The 18,092-nt window shown below is 35.0% G+C and overlaps 3 protein-coding genes across 3 annotated transcripts; 2 read left to right on the forward strand and 1 right to left on the reverse strand.

Moving 5' to 3' along the window:
• Nucleotides 1-1,456: 1,456 nt before the first annotated feature.
• On the reverse strand, nt 1,457-6,845 carry rtca (RNA 3'-terminal phosphate cyclase). Its single transcript, XM_067398621.1, has 11 exons — nt 6,435-6,845; nt 6,173-6,273; nt 5,399-5,542; nt 4,887-5,010; nt 4,731-4,789; nt 4,482-4,623; nt 3,614-3,735; nt 3,468-3,526; nt 3,139-3,233; nt 2,948-3,052; nt 1,457-2,363 (listed from the first exon to the last, which is right to left on the reverse strand). Exons 1-11 carry the CDS (start codon nt 6,477-6,479, stop codon nt 2,265-2,267), a joined length of 1,095 nt encoding a protein of 364 aa, XP_067254722.1. The 5' UTR covers nt 6,480-6,845; the 3' UTR covers nt 1,457-2,264.
• Nucleotides 6,846-7,473: 628 nt separating this feature from the next.
• Nucleotides 7,474-16,435, forward strand: dbt (dihydrolipoamide branched chain transacylase E2). Its single transcript, XM_067398623.1, has 11 exons — nt 7,474-7,545; nt 8,482-8,602; nt 8,687-8,762; nt 8,842-9,023; nt 9,098-9,225; nt 12,733-12,991; nt 13,073-13,239; nt 13,318-13,395; nt 13,472-13,663; nt 13,786-13,857; nt 14,954-16,435. Exons 1-11 carry the CDS (start codon nt 7,495-7,497, stop codon nt 15,119-15,121), a joined length of 1,494 nt encoding a protein of 497 aa, XP_067254724.1. The 5' UTR covers nt 7,474-7,494; the 3' UTR covers nt 15,122-16,435.
• Nucleotides 16,436-17,045: 610 nt separating this feature from the next.
• LOC137028110 (dynein light chain Tctex-type 5) lies at nt 17,046-17,441 on the forward strand. Its single transcript, XM_067396869.1, has one exon. The coding sequence runs from the start codon at nt 17,046-17,048 to the stop codon at nt 17,439-17,441; it is 396 nt and encodes a 131-aa protein (XP_067252970.1).
• Nucleotides 17,442-18,092: the final 651 nt, after the last annotated feature.

Genomic DNA, 18,092 nt, shown 5'->3' on the forward strand with positions numbered 1-18,092 from the left:
GTAATTTTTTATTTCTCTCTCTCTCTCTCTCTCTCTCTATATATATATATATATATAATAATTCAAAATTCATTGATAGTTGATAATGCATTGATAAGTCAATAATAATAATAAATAAAATTACGTTCATGTTCTCTAATTTCAGTTAATTGTCACGACATGCTGTTTTGTTTTGTATTTTTCTTTTAAAAATTATATATATATATATATATATATCTATATATATATATATATATATATATATATATATATATATATATATATATATATATATATGCTATTAATTTTTCGCTATATTAATTTATTACTCAATATTTTTGTTAACTCACAAACCCCCTGCAGTTTCAGGGAACCCTGATGTAATATAATATTTAATGTACTTCATGTTGTTGATTACAAACAATGTAATATATTATATATTTACTTTTTCTTTGTATTTTTATATTAATATGGTACAAGACTATTCTAGAGATAAGAAAGGTCAAAAGTAATCTAATAGTAATCAAAAAGTAGTCAGATTATATTACCTTAAATGTGTGATCCAATGGATTATGATATGAACTACAATTTTTGTAAGTAATGTCCTTTTTATATATTACTATATTACTTTTAAAAGTTTTTAATAAGTTTGTTTGATCATCCAGACCATATGCAAATATTTTCCTTATATATAGTGAATTTTGTAGCTTAATTTTATTAGTAATTATTAATTTTACCTTATTTATCAATTAAAACATCCAAACTTTAAAATTAATATCAAAATCTCAATTACAAAATGAACATTTAAAAACAAACTCAAGTTTTAAATTTATTCATTAATTTGTTTGTTTGATCCTCCAGCCCATATTCAAAGATTTTCTTTTCTGCTTTGCCAGTGTTTAATTACTCCCCACAGCAACAGATGCACCGGACAGCCAATGATCAGACTGAAGACCCATTGAAAGTGGTTCAGAAGCCACACCCACCACCCCCCACAGGGAGGCTTCTCGTTTTAACAATGTAGATGTGCCCTTTCCAGACCCAAGGGCTCTATGCATATTCACGCATCATCACATGGCTTCCCCTATTCTCTTCTGCTCCCCCTATTGTCCTGGCATCTGCCGGCAGTAATTGTTCCGGCCTGGAACACAAAAGAGCTGAGAGAAGAGACTCCAGTTGGACCGGCAACAGCTAACACTTGTAGACTGTCTCTAGGGTGAGCTAAATGTGAAGATTTGCCCTATAAGCAGACAAGTGCGTTCACTTAGATAAGTTGTTCAGTAGCCCTTTATATGTGCCACATAAACGGCTTTAAATGCCCCAAGTGCTCTTTAAGACTGCGAAAGGTAGCCAATGCCTGAATTACATTAAAACAGTTCACTTTTAAAAGAGCAAATACACTCAATAGATTAAATACAGGTAAATTAACTTTAAAAAAAATAAAAAGAACCACACAATCAAAATAGAATATTGTGTCTATCAAACATTTTATTGTATTTTTCTCCTCAAAAAAAAAAAAAAAAAAAAAAAAAGTAATTTAATGCAAATAACAAAAGAACATGGTCACCTAAAGTAGCCAAAAAAAGCAAAAATAAATGCTGAATGCAAAAAAAAAAAAAAACTGAAATTCCATCTTATAAATAACAAACCAAGAATGAAACATTTTCAGAATCAAAATTAAAGCAATAAAGTCTAATTACTGCAATGAAAATATAGTAAGATGGCAATGGAATTTCGGAAATTTGTTTCTTACCAACACAATGACTTAAATAACAAATACAAAAAAAAAAAAAAAAAGCAGCTACATGGAACCAAAACTTGGATGGAAAACTTTTCCTCCGCGTACACACAGTGCACTAAATTTACCAGTGACATACATGTATTTTACTACGTCCATGCAAATTGATTAGGCTATAGTTATCGTTAACAGCAGAGCGCAGTATTGAAAGGGTTTAATGAAACTTTAAGGCTTGTGTTAGCGTGCGAAAAACAAATTTGACTGATGCGACAGGATTGGGCGAATATTGCGGAGGTGACATTTCAGTACAGTGTAAGGCAATACCCTGAGTAACAACAAAAGTTTTGGAGGGGGACACAACAGTCGTAAGGGACAAATATGGACTGACGTGGTGGTCAGCGCAAGAAAGCTAATCGTTAATCGTGAAAAACGTAAAGATAATGATGTTATCTTTGCGTCATCCAGTCGGTTACAGTAGTAGTGTGTTTCTGCTACAAGTCCTCCTTATCTCGGCTGGGGACAAGCCAAGGACGACGGATCTGTGCGTTTACAAGCTAGGATTGGTTGCACCCACTCCCTGGCACTCGATTATGTAGGTGTCGTTGTTGCCGTGCTCATCCTCTGCTTTGCGTATAACAAATTTCGCCTGTAAAAGAGAGAAAATTGTAATTGATTGTAATAATTGTAATAATTTTAACAAAAGGTGCCTATAGAGGCTTCCACACCAGAGGAATGTTGGTTCCTATAACTATTGGCGGAAGTACCCGCTTTTTGGCTGTTTGGCATACTGCAGGAACTGGGAATTAGTTATAGGAATGCCTTTTGAGGGGACTAAATTAGCTCCTACTTCAGAGTAGGGTCTAACCCAGCACAGTAGGATCTACAAGTGACGCAAGTGTACATTGAATGGTCAAACGCATGTCATATGAAACGCCGGCAACCGCCATATTTAAAAAGCCATGTAAACATCCATGAACATGGAAAACAGCAATAGATGGATGGATCACTTCTCAACTGATCAGAGTGTCCTCTAGTTCTTGAATGCCACACTTAAATGAAGTCGCTGTCAGCCGGCTTACGCCACTTTTGAGCTGCTACCGGCGGTGCAAATGCAACCAGGAATATGGCCATAGGGGATAATCTCTTTTTGGGGGGACCGTCCTGTTGGCTAGTTCCTATAACTACCTGGTGCGAAAGCCCCTTGTGATGTGAGTTCATGTCTGAACTTACATTCGTGAGCTGCTCAGCGACATGGATTGCCGTTTGCGTGTGGAGTGTTACTGGGCCAGTTCGCATTCTGGATGTGCCGTTTGCCAAGGCCATGAAAATAATAAGCTGTAAAAAGATACATATAATTACTCTCCAGACGAGCATGTATTTGTTATGTCGCTCTGAAACAGTCGAGTGTTTGTGTGTCTGACCTGGTCTTGCAAGAACTCGTCCACGCAACCATTATGTCTGATGTTCCTTAGCAACATTTCTGCAGCCTCAATGCCAACTTTGTCAGCATACACACCTGGGGACAAAGAGGGAATATGAACAACACAATCAAATTTTCAATTCATATTATCAAGTTTAAGAATGTATCATCCAATTAATGGTTGAGGAACATATTGGAACATATTGTCTTGTCCAAACTAAAACTCAAAGCAGAAATGAACAAGCTTTCCTTTGTGACGTATCGCCCTCTAGTGCCAAAACTACAACACTGAACTAATTCTTCAGGACTGGGCAGCCAGACAAGCCTTACCTTTTTTGCCAAGAGATGACCCTGCAAATATGCAGCCGGTGGATGATTCTGCAATTATTCTGCCAGGAGACAGAAAATATACAGACATTAATCAAACTAAACTCCAAAACAATTGCAGAGGACTGTTTGAGACCTGATGTACTCACATGATCCCGTTGCCGTTTCCACAGGCCTTGTCTTTCTCTTGCAGAGACTGAATGTTGATATACAGGTCTTTGATTTCTTTCCTGATAGTGCGAACTGCTGCCGTGGACATGTCCTTCGCCAACTGAACATCAAGAACAATCAAAGTTCATAGAGCAGTTGGAAAATAAATAGTTTCATAAACACCAATGTCACTTTTTCCAAACAATGCTGATTAAAAAGGTAAAAAACAAAGCATGTTGTGGTTTACATACTTTTTTCAAGGTCCCTTATGGACTTAATCCTAGATTAGTGAGAATTTACATTTTAAATAATAAAAACAAAACAAAAAAAAAACATGTTTTGTTAAGTTTTTTTCCTTCTCCAAATGCTAGTTACTTTGTTAATGTATATGCAGTGAAATTAAACAACAACAACATAAAAAAACATGTTGTGGTTAGGGAGCTTTTTCCAATTCTATTTACAAAAAACAAAAAAAACTATGTTGTGTTTTTTTCCAATGCTAGTTACATCGTTAATGCATATGTAGTGAAAAACAAACCAAGCATGTTGTGGTTAAAAAGTTACGAAAAAAAAATGTAAATTATGCAGCAAAGTAAAAAAGATTAAGCATGTTGTGGTTAAGGGTTTTTTGTCCCAGAGCAAGTTACGAAAAAAAGAAAATCACAAATAAAGTGGCAACACAATTAAGATCCAAGTAAAAAAATAAGTTATGATTTCAATGTAATGTAGTTAAGCCATCTTTTTTTTTTTTTTTAAATGTAGTGGTTGATTTTTTTTTCCATGTTCAATCAGCACGAAAATAAATAAAGTAGTTAAGCTAACCAAAAAAAACAAAACAAAACAAAAAAACAGTTAACAATCTTATACCTTGAAGGGCAGCACTCCAGCTACAAAGGCCCTTCCATAGATCTTGGTGATGTTTCCTCTTTCTGTCATGTTGATGGGACTCAGTTCCTTCACAGGGTTCACCTTGAGCACCACCTCACCACCTCCCTTAGGATAGTATCCTCTGTTTTCAAAGAAAAATAGTTTTAACATGTTTCAACTTCAACAATTACAATCAGTAATTCCAGATTCCATATCAGATCAAACTAAACCAAAGTTACGCTCAAATACCTCATTCTTAAATCGCAGTCAAACTGAACTCCGAATCTCTCCACGATTGGTTTGAAGACCTAGGAGAGATTGGAACATTATTGCGATGAAGTGAACAAAATTAGAAGGACGTCCAGTCCGGTCCTGCCCATTGTGCAAATATACATCTACACGTACCTTCATTGTGTAGTCGATCTGAGGTGCCATCTCAGCATTGGTTCCTCCCTTCAGGCACAGCTCGGACGGACCCTGAGCAAACACTGCGCACGGCAGGGATATCTGCATCAGCAGCCCCACGCTTCTACATGAAAGACAGCAAAAGTAGACTTAAGACCCGTTCACACCAAGGGCAATAACTACATTAGCATCCACACCAATGCATGATATTGTTCTGTTTATTATAAGGACATGCTGAGGTTGTGTCTTTAAAAGCTTGAGCTCTTTAAAGCAGGATGGATTCTGATTGGCTGTAAATGTTTTTGACATTATTTTGTTTTTGACATATCAGCTGGAAAAAAATCATTGTGAAAGTGATTCTAATAGTATTTTGTGTTATCGTCCTTGGTGTGAACAGCAAAAATGCTTTGTCATGGTGTCACACAAATTTTGTGTAATTTCATGGTTGAGGGGACATGAGGCATTTAAAAGTGTCATGAATTTACAGTAAAAGACTAAAAAACACTCCTTACCCGGCCGTCTGAGTGTCAGCGATGTGATTCCCACCCTTAATTTTCCCAGGAGTGAGCGTAATTTCTGAGGACCCCACTGTGGCTCCCTCCAGATTGCCGTTGCACAAGTCTCTCACCAGTTCGAGACCTGACAGATGCTGAGGCCTGGTGACGTTGAACAGGGAGGGAGGGGGGGGGATGTAGGGATAACAATTGAAGAGAAAACTAAGTGCGTGCAGTTCGAAATCAACTCATTTTGACCAAAATAATCAGAATAGCTCCATTCATCAACAAAAAATTAGACCTCACATTTTGAGATTAAATAACTTTTTATAAGCTGCATCTTTATATTCATATTTACGAACAACCAAAACATTTACACAACAAAGAAAAAGAAGGATTATTAAAGAGCTCTGGTAAGAATCCAGACCGTTTAAAGGGATAAATGTGAAGGATTACATGGAAAGTAGCCATGTGCTTCTGTGCCAACTAACAAAGGGCCCCATTAAAAATTCATGTTAAAAGTATTTAACAGCATTTTTGTGGGATAAACAACGGTATAAAACAACTTTACTTAATGAACAGTTACATATCTATATGGTTGACTTCAAAAGGAAAGTGTAAATTAAGTAACTGGACTTCAACAACCAACTTTGCTTTGTTTCATGATTCACTGTTGAAAGGAAAGGGGGGGAGCATAGTGAGCATGTTAAACACATAAAAAACAACGATTTAAATGTACATAAAGCCACACAGAAATAAATATATAATGTGTCTAAAACAAAATTTTAGTACCTCAAACCTGGTGTGCTTCTACCCGCTCGGATTTTATTTATTTTGATTGACGCCCCTTGGATGCAACTCAGCGCCGCAGACACCCTTAAAATCTGTCCCCCCTTTAAAGAGAAACATTGAAAATTAGTTTTTTAAAAAAAAAAATTTTTAAATAATAAGCGATAACTACTACATTTAGTTCTTGCGATGCCATTTTAACATATTAAATGTTGAAACTTTAATGGGAGATATTAAACAAAAAGACTCGAAAATGAATACTCACCCCTTCCATTACACTTCCGTCCATTTCGAACGTAGTTGCGGCCATTTTCGCGAAAACCGAAAAAATGTTACGATGTATCAAAGTGCGCGTGATGAGCGACGCGCGTCTGGGGATAAAATAAGAGATTGAACGCGACTTTCACACTGTATGAAGTTAATATAAACCGGCAAATGAACACAAACAATGCCGCGATAAACGCGAACTTCTCAACAAAAGCTCCGGAACAAGGGAACTGTCCTTCGGAACTGAAACAAGAAATAAACTTAACGCGCAGTTGGGTTTATTTAAATAAATAAAGAATGACTCGACTTGCCCACAAATTAGAATTCAGCCAATTTCCTGGCAATACGATCACACTCTGGCAACTAGTCTTGCCAGTCACACTGCTATGGTGGACGAGCTTTGGGCATGCGCAGATGAGCGATGTCCGATTCGTGGAGGAATCGTTCTATTGATATGGAACATTTCAGTGAATTGTATGAATCGGTTCACTACGCCGTTCGGTTCATTCAAACATGACTTAGCGGTTTTCGAGTGAACTAATTGACTCATTGAACTGAGAACCGACTCTTTGGAACATGTCCGATTCGTAACGAACCGAGGACGGATGGATGAGCCGGTAGTCATTTTGTCATCAACATGTTTTTGAAAACCCCTGATTTAACCTATTCATGTAATAATTCTCTGACACATTTGAGATGTATCATAATATGTATGTTTCATTTTATCAGATACGAAAAAATAAATAAATAAATAAAATGCAGAATTAAAACTGCTTAGTATGTTTTGTGGGTCATCTGAAATAAAATAAACTTTTAGTACATGGCACGGAATCTTTCTTTCTTTCTTTCTTTCTTTCTTTCTTTCTTTCTTTCTTTCTTTCTTTCTTTCTTTCTTTCTTTCTCTCTTTCTTTTATTTAATTGATCTATTCAACGTTTTTCTTTTTATTAAAAATATTCTCTGAAAAATTTGCCCTTGGCCAAAAAGCTCTCTGATTGGGCAGTGGAGCGGGGCGTGAATGTGACGTCATTTCCGATTAAACCAAATCGGTAGGGAAACATGGCGGCCGTCATCACTGTGCGGGCTCCATTCGCTTTTATGGGACGCCTGGTATGTTTTTACCTTTCATCTTTCACGCATCTTACAATTGCAATGACTTTTAAAGTCAACAGATGATATTTAGGCGCTGTTTAGGCGCAAATCAGCGTCTGTAAGTGAGTACAAAACTAAAGGTTCCGAGGAACTAGCAGCCTGCAGCCATAAACAGCTGAAGCAGAAGAACTGGACGTGCATGTGTGTGGATAGTTACCAATCTGTAAATGTTTACATTTAATTAAATGTAAACATGAAGCATTTATTCATAAATAGTATTTGTTAATATGTATTAAATTATATGTGTGGAGTGTGTATAATCATATATACACACTATTGGTCAAAAGTTTGGAATAAGTCAGATATTTTAAAATGCGTTTTTTTTTTTTTTTGTGAAAAGTCTCTTATTAATATATTTGTCTCTTTTAATAATATGTCTCTGTTAATATGTATTAAATTATTTAAGTAATACATTAATAATTATACATACACACACCCACACTACTGGTCAAAAGTTTGAAATAAGATTTTTTTTTATATATATTTGAAAGAAGTTTTACTAACCAAGGCTGCATTTATTTAATCAAAAATCACAGGTATACATTTTAAAATATATTTCAATAGAAAACAGTTATTTGAAATTGTAATAATATTTCACAATTTTGCTGTTCATTTTTGATCAAATAAATGAAGCCTTGGTGAGCAGAAGAGGCAATTTGGAATTTGATTATTGTAATGGGTCACATGCAGCCTTTTCATGAGATAATCACAGAAAAAAAATTAATAATAATGAAGCAGTGGGTTTAAACATTTAGGATTTCTGTTTTTTATTTTTTACTTTATTATTCTTTTCCTTTTAGCATGGCATAATTTAGATCATGCAGCCCCACTGAGTTTAATTGTCACAAACATTGAAAAACTGCCTGACTGTTTTTGTTCTGTCGTGTATTTCAGGTCTCTTCACGCCTGCACAAGCACTGCTGCTCGAAGGTCCAGGCAACTTGCCTTGTATACCGACCCCACTCATATTCCCTCATCGCTGGACAACAGCATCGGTTCTTTCGCACTAGCTATGGTGAGATTAAACGTTGGTAATGAACCTCTCTGGGTTCCGAATTAGCACAATATATTCATAATCACTTTATGCTGCTTATTGCAGTTGCAGCGAGACCCATTTTGTCATTCAAGCTCTCGGATATTGGGGAGGGAATTATGGAGGTCACTGTTAAAGAATGGTAAGTTTTGTTTTTTTTGTTTTTTGAACTTACCAATATCTACCAGAAGAGGTCGCTATTATCTATCTATCATCATCAGGTATGTAAAAGAGGGTGACAAAGTCTCTCAGTTCGACAGCATCTGTGAAGTCCAGAGTGACAAAGCATCCGTCACGATCACCAGCCGTTATGATGGAATAATTCGAAAACTCTACTATGATGTTGATTCCATTGCTCTTGTAGGCAAACCTCTTGTTGACATTGAAACGGACGCTGGTCAGGGTAAGTGTTTATGGTATTTTATAAGTGCATGACTTTAAGTATTGAGTTATTTAGCTTTTCATCGGCATTTGCAGTGGAAGGTCCTCAGGAGGATGTGGTGGAGACGCCAGCTATATCCCAAGAGGAACACACGCACCAGGAGATCAAAGGTCACAAGACTCAGGCCACCCCTGCCGTCAGACGTTTAGCCATGGAGAATAATGTAAGTTTTGGATTTTTCTTGCACCTAAACCACAGCTGTAGAGTGTATATAAATATATATTATAATTTATATGAAGCTTTTATCTTTAGATATTCATTATTATCTTAAAGGTGCCCTCGAATGAAAAATTTAATTTATCTTGGCATAGTTAAATAACAAGAGTTCAGTACATGGAAATACCAGTGAGTCTCAAACTCCATTGTTTCCTCCTTCTTATATAAATCTCATTTGTTTAAAAGACCTCCGAAGAACAGGAGAATCTCAACATAACACTGACTGTTACGTAACAGTCGGGATCATTAATATGTACGCCCCCAATATTTGCATATGCCAGCCCATGATCCCAACATTATGAAAGGCATTAGACAAGGGCAGCCAGTATTAACGTCTGGATGTGCACAGCTGAATCATCAGACTAGGTAAGCAAGCAAGAACAATAACGAAAAATGGCAGATGGAGCAATAATAACTGACATGATCCATGATATCATGATATTTTTAGTGATATTTGTAAATTGTCTTTCTAAATGTTTCGTTAGCATGTTGCTAATGTACTGTTCAATGTGGTTAAAGTTACCATCGTTTATTACTGTATTCACAGAGACGAGAGCCGTTGCTATTTTCATTTTTAAACACTTGCAGTCTGTATAATTCATAAACACAACTTCATTCTTTATAAATCTCTCCAACAGTGTAGCATTAGCCGTTAGCCACAGAGCACTATCAAACTCATTCAAAATTAAATGTAAACAATATAACAGTATACAATACTCACATAATCCGACACATGCATGATGAACACTTTGTAAAGATCCATTTGAGGGTTATATTAGCTGTGTAAACTTTGTTTAGGCACCGTTTAAGGCAAGTGCGAGCTACGGGGGTGGGAAGCACGAGATTTAAAGGGGCCACACAGCATAAATCGGCTCATATTTAATGATGCCCCAAAATAAGCAGTTAAGAAAATTTATTAAAAAAAAATCTATGGGGTATTTTGAGCTGAAACTTCACAGACACGTTCAGGGGACACATTAGACTCATATTACATCTTGTAAAAAAACGTTCGATGGCACCTTTAATCATAATTTTAGCATATGAAATTTACAAGTTTTAGTAATTTTTTACATTTTTTATTATTGATTAAATAGCTTATTTATTTTAGTCAAGGCAACATTTTATTTATATATATATATATATATATATATATATATATATATATATATATATATATATATATATATATATATATATATATATATATAATATATATAATATATATAATATATATATATATATATATATATCAATCATATGATCTGGATTCAAACACCCATGCAATCACAATAACAAATAATTGCCTGTGTCAATTAAACCTTTGACAAAATCACACCGGAACATTCAAATCTGTTCACACTGTCCCTGAACCAGAGAAAGCAGTTGTCATGTATAAGTATGAAAACGCTTTACAAACAGTTTTTTTCAACATTACAGTTTGGCTATTTCTGTTAAAAATATTAATGTTATCACAGAAGTACTTGGATAAAAGTTTATAGTTCAGAATCAGATATAAACACTGATGTCTACAGTAGCGATCAAAACAGAGCAAATAACTTTTTGAAAGTAACTTGGTGCTTCATATAACGACTGTATCATTACATCGTTACGCCACTAGGTGGCGAAACGTGACTGTTTAAAAAAAATATTATTGACATTGAATCATTCATTCAAGAGATTTGTTCAAAAATGCGGATTTATCCAGTAATGAAACAAGTGAAGTCTTTATGAGTGAGTCATTGAATCATTCTTTCAAAGCAATTTTGTAAAATGATTAATTAAAATGAAAAATAAATAAATTTAAACAGACTCCAACAATGAAGTAAATTACATGTTATTTTGTTTAGTTGTCTGTTCAGAATAGTGATCTCTATTTGACACAAAAAAATTTGTGATTCTCAATTTATCCAGAATAGTGCATTTCCCGTACAACAACGTAACTCGCTGCTTCACTACCATAGTACGACACGTTGAACAAATCAACTAGCTAGTCACGGCTGTTTCCCGAAACCATATTGTCGTAAACCTGTCATTCAGTCACTTTGGTGAATGTCACGCAGGTGGTGAGTAATAACTTCTTTAAATTAATCAGTTTGAGATCGAATTAATGATAGACCTGACATCTGAGGACTAATTGTAATTTTTCTCAGTTATTTTGCTTTATTTCCAGATTCAATCATAGGCTCGTTCTTATGTATCAGAGGACGTACACACATGCGCACAAAAATGGTGCTTAAGATCTCTTGACAAACTAAAATATGTAAATGACATTTGTATGTATTCTAAATAAAAGATATACATTGTACTTAATGTCAGCTTGCTTATTTTGCTCAAGATAATGATTTATTAAGTCCACATAAAACTTCTAACCACAGCTCGAGAGCTGTCATTCAAAACACACAAGTTTGCAATGCAGTTTGCGAATGTTAATTTAAACTGTGGTTTCACGAAACACCAAATCATTGAACAATGTTAGTAACGACGCAACTTGGGATGTTAGTTGGCTAACGATGCTTTTGGGAAACTCACCCCAGCTCTATAGTTAAGGGAAGGAGGAGGTGGTTCAACGTAACATTAATGACAAAAATAAACATACAACATCATGAAGGATATATGCAGCATATATATATATATATATATATATATATATATATATATATATATATTAGATATATATTAGATATATATATATATATATATATATATATATATATATTAGATATATATTAGATATATATATATATATATATATATATATATATATATATATATATATATATATATATATTAGATATATATATATATTAGATAGATATATATATTAGATAGATATATATATTAGATAGATATATATATATATATATATATATATATATATATATATATATATATATATATATATATATATATATATATATATATATATATAATTAGATATAGAGAGAGAGAGAGAGAGAGAGAATATCTCAGAAATATATGACATTAGGAATATCATAAATCGAATTTAATATAAACAGTAAATGCATTATGCATTTAAGTAATAAATCAAACTCTGAGGTATAAAATTCCCGCCCTAGATTATTTGTCACCGAATAAACAAATTTAACTGCAGCATTATAGGGTGATTTAAACTATATTTGCAATTAGGATGTTAGTAGTAAGTCACAGTAGTACATGCAGAAATCAAACAGAGCATGGCGTCAGCATCGGTGGGGGGTTGACTTTAGCCATTGTCATCAAGGGCCATAAACTCTTGCACAGGATGGGAAGTTGCTAGGCAGTGCAGTAACCCAATAAATCAAGGTCATGAGATGTAGCTAGAAAAATGGCTAGCCTGTCAGCGTCACATAGTTGGAGAAATTAGTGTTGTTGCTATGGCCACAAATAGGGGGCAGGATTTTTGTGCCGTTTCTCTGTAACAAAATAAAGGATTTCTGTCTCAAAATCCTCATAGATCAAACTAAGCGAAGTCGTCGCCACTGGAAAAGATGGGCGCATTCTCAAAGAAGACATTCTGAACTTCATAGCCAGACAGACGGGGGCCATCTTACCCCCAGCACCCTTCCAGGAGATTTGTCCTCCCCCTCCTGCGTCTGTAGCACCTTCAACTCCAGCTGTGAAACCCAGAGAGAAGACGACTCCACCTGGTATACCTACTCCTGTGATCCCTAAACCTGTATTTACTGGCAAAGACCGCACTGAACCCATAAAAGGTTTGTTGGCTTGCCTGTTTTGATTCGTAAATTAAAAAATTTGCTAAAAATTAAAAAAAAAAAAAACATTTTTTTACGAAGGCTTTCAAAAGGCGATGGTTAAGACAATGTCAGCAGCCCTAAAGATCCCTCACTTCGGTTACAAAGACGAAGTGGATCTGAGCCAGTTGGTCCGGTTGCGCTCCGAGCTGAAAGGCCTGGCTGAGTCACGAGGAGTGAAGCTCAGCTACATGCCGTTCTTCATTAAGGTATGAAAGCGATTTTTGTGAAGAAAAACAACCTCCAGTCAAACCTGGTGTTGATATCGGTATTTTCATCATCAACAGGCAGCGTCTCTCGGTCTCCTCCATTTTCCCATTCTTAACTCGTCTTTGGATGAAAACTGCACAAATATCACCTATAAGGTAATGTTTCCATCTAAATAATGACATTTTGGATTAAATCGAGGTAGATCATTGACCACGGGTCTTTCTCCTCCAGGCTGCTCATAACATCGGACTGGCGATGGACACTAATCAAGGTCTTCTGGTTCCCAACGTGAAGAACGTACAGATGCTCAGTGTCTTCGAAATCGCAGTGGAGCTCAACCGCCTGCAGACGTTGGGAACATCGGGACAGTTGGGGACTGTCGACCTCACGGGGGGAACGTTCACGCTCTCAAACATTGGATCTGTAAGTTGAGGGTTGAGGAAGACCATTGCTTGTTTCTTTATTCAGTGCTAATTCCATAGCTATACATGGAAATGGCATTAACATTAACTTTGATGTTGATTTCCGGATTTGCTTCCTGACAGATTGGAGGAACGTACGCAAAGCCGGTCATATTACCACCAGAGGTTGCTATTGGTGCTCTTGGGAAGATCCAGGTGTGTGAAGTTTCATGCTAAAATTTACATACAATTCAGCCTATGTAGTTTGCAAGATTAGGATTAGTGCATATCAATGCATAATACTTTGGAAAACTGCGAAGTATCCATTGTTAGTAATAAAGATACAATAAAAAATTTACGATAATGTAGTATGTTGCAATTGCGAGTGATACAGAGTCCAGTTTTGAGGAAAAATTTGGAATTACCTAAATTGCCTTGGCTCATGTAGGCAACACAAGCAGATGTTGCCATGTAGATATGCATAATTTTTGGCCAATAGCTGTGGCAGAATCTCATGTATACTTGGCCAATCCCATAATGCACTGCAACATGGTCAGTTTAAAAAATCCAAAATGGCCAACAAAGCCAATATGACAATTTTTCACTCAGTATAGTTCAACCTAGTTAATTTTACACAATATATATGTGTGTTATGTATTTTACCACCTACTACACTATTGCGCAGTTAGCTTAGCAACATGCTAACTTTAATCTAAGTTGAAATTAGGGCTGTCAAATGATTAATCACGATTAATCACATACAAAATAAAAGTTTGAGTTTGCCTAATATATGTGGGTGTACTGTGTGTAAATAATATGTATATATAAATACAAACACATCCATGTATATATTTGAGAAATATTTACAAGTATATGTATTTATTTATATTTTTATATAATTTATATTATATATAAATACATTTTTGTACATAAATAACATATTTCTCTTAAATATATACATTAATTTGTGTGTATTTTTATATATATATATATATATATATATATATATATATATATATATATATATATACATTATTTACACACATTACTCACACATATATTATGCAAACTCAAACTTTTATTTTGTATGCGATTAATCGCGATTAATTGTTTGACAGCCCTATTTGAAATCAATTGTAAACTGTGCAACTTGTATAACCTGCAAATATGACTTGTAGTTGCTGCCTATATAGAGCGTTCCAGATCAGTCACTTATGAGGTTCTAGTTCAGTATGCAGCCTTCGTAGACACCAAGACTAGGTTTTAGAACGGAGCCCGATTTTAAAGTGACATGTTCTTTTTGCACTCTCAGGTGCTGCCCCGGTTCAACCACAAGGACGAGGTAGTGAAAGCACACATCATGAATGTGAGCTGGTCCGCCGACCACCGAATCATCGACGGAGCCACCATGTGTCGTTTCTCCAACCTGTGGAGATCATATCTGGAAAACCCCGCCTCCATGGTCCTGGATCTAAAATAGAAAGCACATCTTTCTCCAAGCACATCTAGGCATATGACTCCGTATCCCGACACTAAAGATTTTTCGTTACTGGGCACTGAGCTGTTTGAGCCATTGGTCTCCATCATGACTGTTGCACATAAAAAACATTTCAGCAGTGTCATGAAGCTAATAGCTAACTGGTGTTTTGTTGTTGTGATTCTCTCCTCTTGTTGCCTTACTGACAAAAGATGTTACATCTACCAGAACGTATTGTGAATTGTTGAATGTTAGAGAATATGAATTTAATGTAGCAATATGAAAACGTACCCATGATCCTTTTTTTGTAAATTAACTTTCTACATACTGTAAAGTCTCCAGTGGTGTTGCACAAGGGTTTTTAAAAATCAGCGATGAACATTAGTGATATTTGTTAGTGGGTAACATCTTTTAAAAAATAATAATCTCATGGAAATGTCACCAAAATCAAATGAAAAAGAAATTATATTTCTAGAATAATTATTGTCATTTTAAAATATTACTATTCCTAAAAATGGACCTTTCTTGATGCAAAATATAATTTCTTTTTTCTTTTCTTTTTTGGAATAAATTATGACTATGTTCTTGGTTCATTTTTTTTCAGTGCTGCTTTTCTTTCCATTCATTGTTTGTAAGGACAATGAAAGTATATGTGGTTCAAATTATAACTGTGGGGAATCTGTACTGATACGTCCTCTCATCTTCTCTGGTGTGACAATTCTTGTTGGAGCATAATGTTCTGCCACTCGTGAATAATAGGAGTTTCCTTAAGAGATTGTTGTGTAAGTGTGAATTTCGAAGGAAAGTTTTAATAATTCATACATTTGAGAAACTGTTTGCAGACTGTAGATTTAAATGATAATATAGTTTATATTCTGTTATTATTCCATCTCATACATAGTGAACTCCAGGAGCTGTAATGAGCACAGATGGTAAATCTTGTAGGATTTATGATCCTTAGACAAGTCAAACAGTGTATCAGTAGGGGGCGGAGCCTGTGTCTCATTCTCTGTTCAGTTTAAAGCCCAATGCCTCCATCCATTCAGCACAAGCTAAAAAGAGATTTAGATGAGCATCTGTTACAGACACAACATGCAGGTAAGATGTATACATATCTGAAAGATTTTCTTAAATATTAGTTTAATGTAAACGAATTAATTGTATTCTAGGTTTACTATAATAAATTAAATGTAACTTAAAGTTAGTTTGGTGCAAATTAATAGTCTGCAAACCTTGATTTAATCTGAATTAGCTGATTTTAAACAAATCAGGTAGATACATTAGAAGATAGTATTAGCAAAATAAGACAATAAATATTGGCAGAATTAGTATAAAGTGGTCTTTAAAATCAATGAAACTAATAAAAAACTTTATCTTCTGTTACTTGTATGTTTGGGTTTTTTATAAGGAAATTAATGCTATTATTCAGCAACTGATGCATTAAATGATTTAAAAATGATAGGAAAGACATTTATAAAGTTAGAAAGTTTTTTTTTTTTAACAAAATGTGTCACGGTTTCAAAATTAATAAATGTTTCTTAAGCAGCAAATCATATTAGAAAGACTTATGATCATGTGACACTGAAGACTGGAGTAATGATGCTGAAAATTCGGTATAAAATGGATAAATTACACTTTAAAATATATTCAAATATAAAATATAGTATTTTCGATCAAATAAATACATAAATAAAAAGCATAAGAAAAAAATTAAAAAGTTGTTTTTTTAGCAAATAGATAGTGTATATTGTGTGCCTTTTCATATGACAAATAAAAATAAAATTTTTATATATTACACAAGAAAGAGGAGAAACGGTGGAAGGGACTCCAGGAGAAAAGCAAAAGCACCCTCAGAAGGAAAACATCCAAGGAAAACCCTCAGTCATCACTGATCCCCATCCAGAGGAGACGCAGCTCAAGCTGGACGATGAAGAAGGAACCGAGAGACCAAAAGTTACCATCAGACAGAGACGAGCAACTCATCCTCTACCAGACCATCCCAGAAAGACGCTTCTCCACTGACCGAGCACGTGAAGTAATCAAACGCATCGTTGATGAAAGACTCGAGACTGTGGAGTACAGCGGCGCATGCGCAGTCATCTCCAAGGAGCTGTCTGACTGCATTAAAACGGCTATAAAGAAGCTGCTGTATGAGCGATATAAGCTGGTCTGTTTTGTGGCCATCGGGCAGCTGAAGGACTCGGTGGTGAACTGCTCCAGCAGAGCCGTCTGGAGTCCCACTGCAGACACATTCACTGAATATATCTATAAAAACAGATCCTTATTTGCGGTTTGCGTCTTGTTTGCAGTGTATAAAGAGTAGGTTTGCGTAATCGGTCAAATGTCAATGTCAAAAGTACAATTTTATATATGTTTATATTAGTGCTGTCAAATCGATTAATCGCATCTATATTTACAATCTTTGATGTTAGATGTGATTCACGATTAATCGATTTGTGCTGAATTTTCAACATCATTACTAGTCTTCAGTGTCACATGACCCTTCAAAAATCATTCTGATAGGCCTATGCTGATTCGTTGCTCACGAAACCCTTATTATCAATGTCAAAAACAGTGTTGCTTAATATTTTTTGTGGAAACCATAATACATTTGTTTCAGGATTCTTTGAAAGTTCAAAAGAACATTTATTTGTAATAGAAATGTTTTCTATTATGAATATCTTTACTGTCACTTTCATCAATTTAAAGGGTTAGTTCACCCAAAAATGAAAATAATGTCATTTATTACTCACACTCATGTCGTTCGGAACACAAATTAAGATATTTTTTATTAAATCCGATGGCTCAGTGAGGCCTGCATTCAAAGCAATGACACTTCCTCTCTCAAGATCCATGAAGGAACATATTTAAAACTGTTCATGTGAGTTCAGTGGTTCTACCTTAATATTATAAAGAGACGAGAATACTTTTTGTTCGCCAAAAAAATAAAATAACATTTCAACAATATAGTGAT

Source organism: Chanodichthys erythropterus, chromosome 10 (assembly GCF_024489055.1).
Source record: "Chanodichthys erythropterus isolate Z2021 chromosome 10, ASM2448905v1, whole genome shotgun sequence".
Classification (NCBI taxonomy): domain Eukaryota; kingdom Metazoa; phylum Chordata; class Actinopteri; order Cypriniformes; family Xenocyprididae; genus Chanodichthys; species Chanodichthys erythropterus.